At 37.8% G+C, this 12,610-nt stretch overlaps 1 protein-coding gene across 1 annotated transcript in view; it reads left to right on the top strand.

Moving 5' to 3' along the window:
• CDH13 (cadherin 13) overlaps positions 1–12,610 on the top strand; it is a 1,345,123-nt gene that overhangs the window by 238,270 nt on the left and 1,094,243 nt on the right. Inside the window, exon 2 of the mRNA XM_036749176.1 lies at positions 11,399–11,510. Coding sequence (XP_036605071.1) covers positions 11,399–11,510 — 112 coding nt within the window. The remainder of the gene's footprint in view (positions 1–11,398; positions 11,511–12,610) is intronic.

The raw sequence follows: 12,610 nt of genomic DNA on the forward strand, positions 1-12,610 counted from the left end.
TTTTGAGTCTTCATGGTTTTGGCTTGTGAATAAGGAGAATGTGTTATAAAATCAGTAGTTCTTTCAAATCAGTAGCTGAAGATATGAAGGAATCCTTCAAAGTGTCCTCAGGTTCTGATTCTGACAACTGGTAGGGTTTGACTTAGAATCATGAGTTTTGAGACACTTCAGAGAATATTTAGTCCTACCCATCTCTCCCATTTTTCAGAGGAGGAAACTGAGACTCAGAGAAAGGGAAGAGTTTGTCCCATGTTGCAGAGTAAGTTAGTGCTTCCATATGTAACTTTCTAGTTGTTCCCAGCTCTGTTACTTTTTTTCAGAGATGCAAATAAAATTTTCCTGAGTGTTTTGTTTTGTGTCATATAAAGATGTCTTATCTTTAGGTCAGGTTTGCATTTCTATATTCTTTTAGGGGTAATATATGTTCAAAATTTTAATTCTCTACCTCCTCCAATCAAAAATTCACCTTGAGGTTCATACACAGTTATATCCATATTATAGATATATGATATATCTGCATCATGTTCTCCATATAGACTGGGTCACATCTCTTATATAACTTTTTCATCTAATGATGTATTATGTTCTGATGAGAGTAGTGAATAGAAGGCAACTTTTAACATCAGGATGGTCTGGGTTCAAGAGGATCCTCTAATTGGTCTTGTGACCTTTAGCAAATCATCTAACTTCTGAGTCATCAGGCAATTCTCTAAGAATAAAACTTGCATAACAGTTGCTGTTGATGGAGGGAATTTCCTCAGGAGCCTCTCTTACGATAAAGGAATCATAGGCTCAAACAAAGAGAAAGTCTGTTACATAAGTTTATTATGAATTGTCATTTTCTCCAACAATTAAATTAAGGGTAGCCCTAAATTTACAATATAGAGGAAAAGAACTGTATTTCTTTAAAAAAATAGTCTATAATTCAGAGCAAGTGCCATCTGACTAGATTTGTGAATAAAACACATATCCTAGAATGTGCATGTAAGCGTATGTGTGCATAACACAGATGTTTGGTTTGATATGTTCATATGCACACACTCAGATATTGGTGCACAACACTGAAATGAGAGATCTCAGGAAGCATAAGACGTCTGGGTGTCATTTGAGTTTTGGTAGTTGTGAGACATTGCATCTTTCTTGAGAAAGATGTCTTTAAATTTCACCATGAAAAACAAGTAAGGGAATTTTTTTCTTGAAAGGGGAAGCTGTTGGATCTGATTTAATGAGCAACATGATGATCAGAAACCTTGGAGGAGGAGGGTAGGGGGGCCCATGTTTGGAACCTGTGTTAATGCAAACTTCTGGTGTTTTTGAGATTGGATTGCGCTAGAACTCTCAAGCAGAGAGCTTCAATAAATTGCAAAAGCAGATACTGTCAGTGATCAAACAAGAATTTTAGAGCTCATGATATCAACTCCTTACATTTTCCAGTTGAGGAAGCTGAGGCCCAGAAAATGAAGTGAGTTGCCCAAAGTCACATTGCTAGTAAATGGCAGAGTAATTGAATCAAGGTTTTCTGACTCCAAGTGGAACACTCTTTCCACTGTGCCATATTTAATATCCCTTTCTTCAGACACATAGGAGAAGAAAAAAATTGAACTTTTCTGAGTATTTCATCTCTAACATTCTATTCTCTCCCCCTCTAAAAATTACGCAACCTGGTCAAATTTTGGAAGACAGAAAGAAGGAACTTATTATATCCCAACTGATTTAAGTGATCTAAGACCGAGGAGTTGTATACCAAGTAACAGAGTAAGTGTACTTGGTAAGTTATAGTCGCCAGGCCCAGATATACTTCATCCTTGGGGACTGAAAAAAGTGATATATGTAAGTGCTGAGCCATTGTCGATAAACTTTAAATATAATGGAAGAAAAAAGTGGGTAGTAGATGAGCAAATATTTTACTGATTTCCAAAAAAAAGAAGGATACTAGGTTCTGCATATTAGAAACCATTGAGCTGGACTTTAATCCCTTATTAGAATACTAGAACATCTTTTTAAGAGTTCATAACTAAACTACAGATCAGACCATGTCATCCAACTACTCACAATGATTAAGTAGCTCCATATTGCCATTTCTGGATCTTCTCTTCACTCTTTGGACTTTACCCCCTCACCAGTAGACTTCCCACACTTGATACATCTTCATGCTGAGACCCTCTCTCCTAACTGGTGAGTCCCTGCCCTGGATCACCATTTCACAAGGTTCAAAGGGTATGTGCCCACTTCATTCCCAGCACCATTCCTCACTTTCTGGAATTGTCCGATGCCTCAGCAACCTTGACCACACTTGAATACCCATCCTTCATTTCTAGGTATCATTTGTGTTGTCTTCGCCATTGGAATGTAAGCTTCTTTAGGGTAAGGATTGCCTTTACTGCTTATGTTTTTATCATATGTTAATATATTGTCACATGTTAATACAGTACCTGAGGACATAGTAAGCATTTAATAAATAATTCTTTGTCTCTGTCTCTTTCATATGTAAAGCCCCTCATGATCTAACTCTGATTCCTTCTTCTCTTGCTCCTGCCACACATGTCAATATGTCCCACCATTTCCCCTTTAATTGTTTTCCTCATCCATTCCTTCTTTTTATTTCCACTATCACCATCCCTGGTTCAAGACCCTTGGATTTAATTTTCTCCTCACTGGAATTCCAACGTTCCATCTTGGTGCTCTTATATACCCTACATCCCTATTAAACTAGTGTAGTTATTCTCCCACATAGATCATGCTCCATCTCTATCCTCCATGCCTTTGTACAAGCTGGCTTGCTTGTCCCGAACATTGTCTCTCCTCACTTCTACTCTCTAATCTTCTAAATTCCTTCAGGGCACAGCTAAAAATGCCACCTCATAAGGGCTTTCCTGATTCTCTTAATGGTTAACAATTCCTGAAATTACTTATTTTGTTTCTATTTTTACATTTATCTACCTATATTCACTTTGTGTCCTTCCAAAAAAAATGTAAAGTCCCTGACTTCATGAGGAGAGAAATTTTCTTTTCATTTCATTTCTTTTTTTATCCACAGTATTTAATACAGGACCTAGAATACTACAAGTGCTTAATAAAGGTTTGTTGAATTGAATAGAAAAGCGATGGGTAGTGAACATCTAGAAAAGGAAATAGTGATCACAAAAAACCGACATATCTTAATTAAGAACAGGTCATGTCAAACTTCAACACCCTCATCAAGGGCATTTTTGTAAAGATAATTAACCTAGATTTTATAAGCTATTTGACAATGTTTCTTCCTGACATTATTGTAAAAAAATGACAGAGACGTGGGCTAGATGATAGGAGAGTCAGGTAGATTAAAAATTGGCTCAATTACTGAATGCAAAGAGAATACATTGATGATTTAATTTCATATTGGAAAAAGATCTCTAATGATATTCCCCCAAAAACCCATGCTTTGTCCATGTTCGGGGAGTCATGTCACCTGTCTCAGTTTCAATTTTCTCATTTACAAAATGAGAGGTTGAGCTAGATGACTGCTAAGGTCTAAGTGTGTGATCCTGTATAGGAATTGCTCATGATAGCACAGATAACAACCTATACATAACTTGTAATCTTAGACACCAGAGCCTTGGAGATGTCCAGTGACTTGCCAAAGGTCACACAGTTCTTCATTATTAGAGATAGGATTTGCATATTAGGAATCCCTTCCTGCCCTGTGAAAACCCCCAAATTTGATAAGCATGCTATCTATCCCTTTAATGTGCATTTAAAAAATTTGTTTAATATTTAGGGATATGGGCAGATCATTAAGACCTACAGCAAAGGCCTCAATCAATATCAACAATGACATGTTTATGCCTACATTTTGGATCAGGTGTTTCCTATATCTAAGCAGCTTGTCAGAGATAGTATATCTCGATTTCACCCAAAATTGATGACAACATTTTTGATGTTACTGTTCTTCTAAACCGGTATAATGTGGGTACTTAAGGGCCCATTTCATCTGCTCTGGCTAGAGCACACCACCACTGGAGCATTTGGAGAGTTAAGGGTTTTCCTAGCCACATTCCTTGACACATGTGACTTGTCACTGAAGGGCTTGAACTTTAATATGACAAAACAAAACTATATTGTTCCCTTTGTCCCCAGGATGACAGAAAGGGAGAGTTGACTTCTACTCTCACTTATTTCTTTCTCTCTAGCCATTCCCTGGGCTCCTTCAATATGGGAAGGGGTTTTCCTTTCAAAGGACAGCAGGCAGCAATAGAAAGGAAAATGTCAATGGTTCTATTATTCCTCTGCAATACACACACCAGTCCCAGCTAGCTAGTCAACATCTTCTCTACAACCAAATTGCTCACTCAGTCATTGCTTGGGGAGAGAGAGGTCCCCAAATAAATGCTCCCTTTGACTGAGGAAATTGTAAAAACATGAGTCAATAATTCTCTTTCTACAACTCTGAGCCCCCAGTCAGAAAAAAGGAGTTATGCCAAAATATCCTACAGTGGTAGAAATTGAATTCTTTCACCTATTAATTCTCTCTGCTGCTTTTGACATACACAGACTAACTGTGTAATGGTTAACCACATTTATCATAATAACCTGCTTAAGAAACAAGTACCTAGAGGGGCAGCTAGGAGGTGCAGTGAGTACAGCACCGGCTCTGGAGTCAGGAGGACCTGAGTTCAAATGCGGCCTCAGGCACTTGACATGCACTAGCTGTGTGACCTTGGGCAAGTCACTTAACCCCAATTGCCCTGCCAAAAAGCAAACAAACAAACAAACAAACAAACAAAAAAAGAAACAAGTACCTAGAAAGGTGGACAAGCTTTGTTAAGAAACTGAGACTAGTTTTGGGAACTTGGCACAGACCTGAGAGATAGATAGATAGATAGATAGATAGGTAGAGAGAGAGAGAGAGAGACAGAGAGAGAGAGAGAGAGACACAGAGACAGAGAGGGAAGGGGAGGGAGGAAAGGAGAGAGTGAGAGACAGAGAGGAAGGACAAAGGGAACCAATAACCAACAGTTCTGGTCTCAGCAGCCCTACAGTTCGAGTAATGTAGCTTCTGTTCCATGCATCTTGTTCATGATTCAATCACACATCTCTGGTCAGGGAATCTTAGCATCTACCCCTCAGAACAGTTGTCTCTTCATATGGCTGCTCAGCTCTTCTTATGCTCAGGGTTATTCTCACTGTATTTGTACTTCCATGTGCTCATCCTTTCTGCCATCAAGTAATTTCAGCTTTTTCAATCCCTAAAGATGGGAGGAATTAACTTGTCAGTCAAAGTCCAGCCTCTTTGAGTCACAGGGTCAATATAGGACTCTGGCCATGCCAATAGAGTCTTATACTCACAAACCTGTCAAAAAAAGGAGATTTCTTGCATCACCTTTTCTTGAAGACCCCTACAGGCCTACGATGATTATCCATTTTCTTTCCATATCCTTTGAATAAAGAAGTAAATTCACATAATCTCTAGTTTAAAAAAATAACTTTCATCTACAAGTTCCTTGAATACCCTGGAGTGAAGTTCATCTAAGCTTGGTGACTTGGACTCAGTGAAGGGCAATTAGGTAATCTCTAACTATCTTTTCTAGCTTGCCTTCAATTCCTTGTCAAACACTTTTTGTCTCTTTTCCAATCTGCAGATCATTTTACTTAAGGAAAATTGGGAGAAAGAACTGCTTTCTTTCTGGCATCAGTTAATATTGTCTTATCCATACAAACAAGTGGTCCTAAACCTTCTTTAATCTTTTTTTCCTCTTTCACACATCTCAGAAACCTCTTTTCCTATCCTTCCTCTCATCAAGCATCAGTTTATTTTGTATTTTAGTTCTCCTATAGAGAACTAAGCACTATAGAATATGCTCCCTTAAAAAATGTCCTAAGTCACTTGTCATTACTTCTCTCTTATGTATAAGTCTTCTAAGAATTAGAGTTGATGTCTCTTTAAACAGTTTCCCTTTACTTCCTTATTGGAATCATTTGGATTTATGTTCTCTGAAATTTGTTCTTGAGAATATCAATCCTTCTTAAGCTCCCATTTGTAATAGCCTATAACATCCTACACTTCCTTTTTCTGAAGTCTCTGAAATCTCTCATCAAAATATCTTACGTGAACATTAGACTGTATCCAGTTTTCCCCTGCTAATCTATTAGGAAAGCTAACACTGTCCTGCTTACCTCTTCCCATAGCAGTAATGAGTTCTGATAAGGCTGAGTCCTGGAACCTCTTCTTTCTCTTGGTACTTAATCAGCCTTAATGAGATATAAGCAGATTACTTGAAAAAAAAGTATACATACATACATAGATATCTCAAATATACATGTAATACAAATTCCACTCTATATTCATACATATACACATATAAATATACATTATATATACACATATGTGTATATATTAAGAAATGTATAGTACATATATGTAAACAAACACACACGTGTGTGTATATCTATATATCCCTAGTCTTTCATCAAAGCTTTAACTTCCTGATAGACATTTCTACCTGATACAAATACAGCATAACTGAGTTGGAGCTCAATTTCTTTGCCATCAAAGCTACCATTCCTCCAAACCATCCTATTTCTGTTGAGTGTACCACCACTCTCCCCATTATTTAGGTTGCTAATTTGAGAATTATCTTTGAACCTTTCCTTTATCTCACCCTTCACACCAATAAATCAATCAACAATTAATTATTATGGCAACTATGTGCCAGGTACTCTTCTAGGCCCTGAGGTTACAAGGACGAAATGGTATACATACAGATAAGTAGATACTATATACACACGTGTATATATGATAAACATGTGATATATAAAATATTATTTGGCCCTTGCATATACAATATATTTGTGCTATACATATGTGTATATACACACATATTTTCTATTATCTTAAAAGTAAATTTACTTAGGCATAGCAAGTGGAGGAATATCAGAAAGGCTTCATAAGGGGTATCAGTTTGTCACCTGTGTGGAGACTGAATTGGAGAGGAGAGAAATGGGAGGTAGGGAAACCAAACAGGAGTCTACTGCAATCATATAGGTTAGAGGTGATGAGGGCCTGAAACAGAGCAGTGGCTGGGTAAAGACCAAAGGGGATGGATGCAAGAGATATTGTAAAAATAGAACTGACTGGATACAGAAATTGAGGAAGAGTGGAGTCAAGCTTGATTCTGAGATCTCAATCAATTGTTAAGTCCTATATATTCTACCTGCATGATTTTTCTCCTATCTGCCCCCTTCCATCGAATGACACAGCCATTGTTCCAGTACTGGCCCTCACCACCACCATTATTCTGGACCATTTAATAACCTTGTATTATCCTCCCCAACCACTTCTCTCCTCAAGCATCCTTCAGAGCTCTCAAATCATCTTCCCAAGGTACAGATTTGACGATGTTACTCCTCTGCTTTAAAACCTTTAGTGAATCCAGAAAAAAATCATAGTAAAATAAACACAAATTAATTCCCAATATTGGCATTTAAAGGACTCCAAAATCTGGCTACAACCTACCTTTCCAGACTTATTCCATGTTACTTACCTTCACATACTGTGTAATCTAGCCAAAGGAATAAGGAACTATGGACCTCCTTTACCGCTCGCCCCATTTTACAATATAATGTAACCTTAAATGTTGAAGATATTTAGTTTTTATATCCCTGATATCTAGCATAATGTTTTCATCTTAGCAGGCATGTAATAAATTTTGTTGTTGAACTGAACTGAATTGGTCAGAATCAGATCCAGAATAATAATTCTCCTCATCCTTTCCTCCAACAAATGAAGAAGGAAGCTATCAGCTCAGCAAAGCAAGAATTTGTAATCTACTCTGCTTTCAACAGAGAAGGAACTCCAATAGAAGTCCAGGAAGTTGACCTCTCATGTTATTACTGTCTCTCTCTATACCAGCTATCTGATAAGGAACATGACAATCTATTGACCTATTGCCCCAAGTCCCAGTCCTTATGATCCTGAGCTGTAGGCTGACCAGGTCAAAACTCTCTTCTGGATTACCACCCACTGCTCCCTGGGATCCAATCATGTCAGCACCATACCTCTGGTGGCCCTATCTCAACCTTTTCTATCCTGCCGTTGTGCCCCTGGGAGCTCCCCCATTTGGGGAATTTGACAACAAACTGCTCTTCATATTAGATCTATACTGTCATCCTAGAAATTGGATAAATTTTATATTTACTTGTGTGTGTACATGTTATCCCCCTCTCTACAAAATGTAAGATTCTATAGGGTGTTTACTTTTTCCTTTTGCCTTTATATCCTAGCTCATGTGTGTGCTAGGCTATCTAGACATAATAAACCTACAAATACTTTTTGAATTGAACTGCCTAGGCGTGAATTAAATTGACTTCCAGAACTTAAGATCCATTTTCCCCTTTTGGTTAGGTGGTCTGTAATATACTCCTACTACAATATTGCTTCTAATTCTCCTTCCATTTTCTTCCCTAAAATGTTTTCCATCATGTTTCAGTTCACCCCTGGTTCATGGACTTTCATATAAGAGTCTATTGTCTGGATTTGCCATACAATTCTCCCATTCTACTTTGTTTAACTCATTCTTGTGAATAATGGACAGTATACTCTTCTACTTCCATATCATAGTCACATATTATATTCCAGCCTATTCTCAGTGATTCCCATCAGGTGAAAAGTGGCTCTGCATATGGTTTTATTGGAAACCCACAATAAATTTGTATGACAGCATGTTAATTCTGTAAAATTATTAAGAAAACAACAAAAAGATTGCCCATGTGATAACAGATAAAACCTCTTTCTAATGCCAGCTGAGGAAGCTCATGTGGTCTGTTCACTGCCCATGAGGATAGGCCAGATACTATTATAGGTTATTATGTTTGCTTCCCAATTGGAGAGACTTCCCTTTTCACTCATAGATTTAGGCATTCAGTCTTTTTAGATAACAAATACCAAGCAGCCAGGGCCAACTCCAAGATATGCTGCATTCAGCATAATGGGATCAGCCCTTTCCTTTCAACATCAATCGTTGCCCAGTTTATTTCTTTTCTTCTGGGATTTTTCAAAGTGAAGACCTTTAGCAGAAAAACAATTTAACAAGATAGACATTTAGTTCAATAGAAGAATTTTCTTGGTGTGAAAAATAAATTACAAAAAAGGACTTTGCTTCTGTGAGATAATTAATAAAAAGCTTCCCACGTGATGACAAATCTGACATCTTGTCTAATGTCTGCCAGAGAAGAAAGTGGTGAGAGTTGCATAGCGAGAATGAAACTGAACATTTCACAGCAAGACCAGGCCAGACCTGATCATTATTTCTATGTGAGAAAAGGTCACCTTCTGTTTGTTAAATCGACGTAACACTTGCCCTATATGTAGGAATATAGACCAATGCTGGCCTGATCTCTACTTAGATTTTCCTCATTTTAAGGAAAAACGGTGTGGAAAATTCAAGTTTCCTTTTCTCTGAAGACATTCGACCTAAGACAACATTTATAGATATCTTTTTCATCTTATATAAAAGCTATTTTCAGGTTTTGATCTTTAAGGCCTGAGCATGCCCAGGGTTTGTTGACTGTCACAGGGAGAATGCCTCAGGAAGACCTGAGTTTTATGTCTACCCTCTGTCACATACTGGCTATGTGACCCTGAAGAAAGTCACCACCCCATTTCTCCTTGCTGCTTACAACTAAGACTATATAAATTGCAAAGCAGGGACATTGGTAGGAGTTCCATTAAAAAAAATCACTGTTCTGGTCCAAAAGACCCCAAACAAACACAATTTGGCTTTTAACCTGATTCATTCACTTTTGGATGAGAGTGCCAACCCTGGATTTACACAAGAATAAGATAATTGATTTTTTTATTCTGAAATGCAAGTTTTGCCCCAGACACCAACTGGGATGGGTTTCTTTCTTCCATGGCTCCAAAGAATCCCTAAAGTGAGTATTGGTCCGAGACTGTTTTTCCACTCTCCTTACCTACAAAAACATTCAAGGATTAGCTAGAGTTCACCCAGGTATCTCCGTGGATAAATTTCAAATTGATCATTAAGTCCTTCTGTTTCCCTGGAGAACTTGAAGAACAGAAGATGTGATTGATTTAATTGGCTCATAAGATTTAAGGGCAGAATAAACTAATTAGATGGGAAGATGGAGTAACAGGGGCAGGACCTTGGACCACTTATCTTTTAACTGGCTGAATTAGGACTGGTTATGGAAGGCCACTAAATTAATGTAAATTATTTTGCATGCTGCATATATAGGATGTAGGCCTAGGAAGATTTGGAACGGATGTAGTCATAACATGTTATCAATGCATGGAAAGGTCTCCTGAGAGGGCTATTTCAGATAGTAGTTTCCTAAGAGGGGATGTTGGCATACCATTATAATATAGTCTCCCAAGAGGCAGGATACAGAGTCACAACCTTCAACTACAGTCTGCTAGGAGAAAGAGATAATGGTGCATCTGATTCAGACTGTAACTTCCTACAAGGAGGAGCTGGTGTGCTAATTGCAGACTGTAGTCTTCCAAGAATGTATCTACTCGCATCCTTAGTTTCCTAAAAGCAGAAAGCAGTGATATACAACCATTTCAGTTTGGAATATTTCAGTGAGGGAATATCAGAAAGGAGTTATTATTTTGCCTTTTCAATTGTTTTCAGATCTCTGCATTTTATTTGTATATACACCTTCTCAATGGTAATGTTATCCAGACCTGGCTCTGGACTCAGATTCCTTGGAAGTGGAGCTGAGTTCAAATTCTAGTTCTGCCATTTACTATCTGTATAAACTTGGGAAACCATTTTATCTTTTTTGACTTGATCTGAGAAATGAAAGGCTTGGGCTAAGTGACCTCCAGGGTTTCATTCTACTTGAAATCCCATATTCTTTCTATACTCAATGATTTTGAAAATATTGATATTTAGAACTGGGCCTTAGTTCTCCTATAGCAGCTATGCAATTCAGGGGTTGCCCGACAGTGGGGACAGCTCTGCAAGAGGTTCCCTGTGGGAGCCACAATCAATGAAATGGCCATACTTTTATTTCTTTTGTGGCAGGATGAAAGTGCTCCTTTGCTGGTGAGGCAGTGAAGTATTCACAGGAGTTTTTGGTTTGCAGCCATATTTCAGCAATGAAACTTTATCACAAGAAATTAGTGAGGGTCTCAAAATTTTGGGTACAAAATTTTGCAGAAGAACCATCTTCGCTGCTTCATGATACTTGCCACATCTGTTTGATATTGGTGCATTTTCCAAAACCCACTGCCAAAATAAGATGCCAACAGCTTTGAGAACCATTATCACTCACCTCTTCCTTTGGATATGAAATTAAAACCTAAAATTGTTGTGAAAATGCACAGATCTGGGAGTAACTGCTATGAGAAATGAATCAATGGATGTTAAAATGGTCTTTCCCTTTGTTTTCTCAGGTGTTGCTGCTCACATTTGCGGAGGATTTGGAATGCATCCCTGGATTTCAGCAAAAGATAGTTCGCATTGAACAGCCAGCTGAATTCATTGAGGACCAATTGATTCTAAACTGTAAGAAATGTCTAATGAAAAATCTGTTACATTCTGTCTGTACTCATATCAGAATTTGTCACTTTTTAGGGCCATGTTGGACATGGATGCACCACTACAGAATAGCATTCTCTGGTGGAGGATGTCTTCTTTGGAGAGAACAACTTGTTTTCTCTGTATATTTTCTAATACCAGGACTTAGCCCCCGTGAAAGAATGTTGAGTTAGGTCTTTGCAGGATAGATGGCAAGCAGAGTTGGTAATTGCCCTTATCATAGAAGCTTCATTCATTGGTCCCTTTTCTAACATCTCATCCTCAGTTGACCTTTCCTGAAGTAGATACCACAGGGCAGGGAGTTCTTCTTTTCTGTCTAAAGTATTAAACATCCACCTGGGGTAGGGTAGAGAGCAAAGAAATGTAGACTTTGCCTTCTTATTCATTAGAATGTTTACCTTTTTCCTGGCCTTGGCGTTAATGACACAGCATCAAAATATAGATAAAAGAATGTTAGCTCATGTAAGTATGTAATTTAAGACTTCCTAATCCAAGTTTTTCCAACTAATCAAGGGATATTTGGAGAGCTTCTATGGCACATACTGTGTGGTTTTACTCTTTCTTTAAAAAAAAGTGTGTCTTTAGCATCTGTGGTTATGGTCTCTTTATAGTTATTATGATGTCATCATGATTTATCCGCATTAGGGACACAGGACAGTAAAAAGCAGAAGTCTTGACCTGCATCACATCACAGTCACTAAAGATTAATGTGAGTTGAATCGAAGGCTCGTGGGCCCCATACTTGAAAGCTTTCAATGAAAGGCATGCACACTTATGGCTTAAAACTGGAGTATAGCCACTTTAAGGCTTCTCTTAAGAGGAACAACCGGATATATGTACAAATGGTCATGACTAGCCTAACAGAGTTCCCTATTTGCTTAATGTGAGTAGTAAACTTGTTTCAAACAATGGGTTGTTATTCAAGAATGGGGTAGAAAATACAGGTATATCATGGACACATGAACTAAGATACAAAGATACCCCAAAACATAAGGATGTAGTATGTTTACATATACAAACACATATACATATATATATATATATACACAATATATACATATATTTAT

The sequence above is a fragment of the Trichosurus vulpecula genome, chromosome 3 (assembly GCF_011100635.1).
Source record: "Trichosurus vulpecula isolate mTriVul1 chromosome 3, mTriVul1.pri, whole genome shotgun sequence".
Taxonomy (NCBI): domain Eukaryota; kingdom Metazoa; phylum Chordata; class Mammalia; order Diprotodontia; family Phalangeridae; genus Trichosurus; species Trichosurus vulpecula.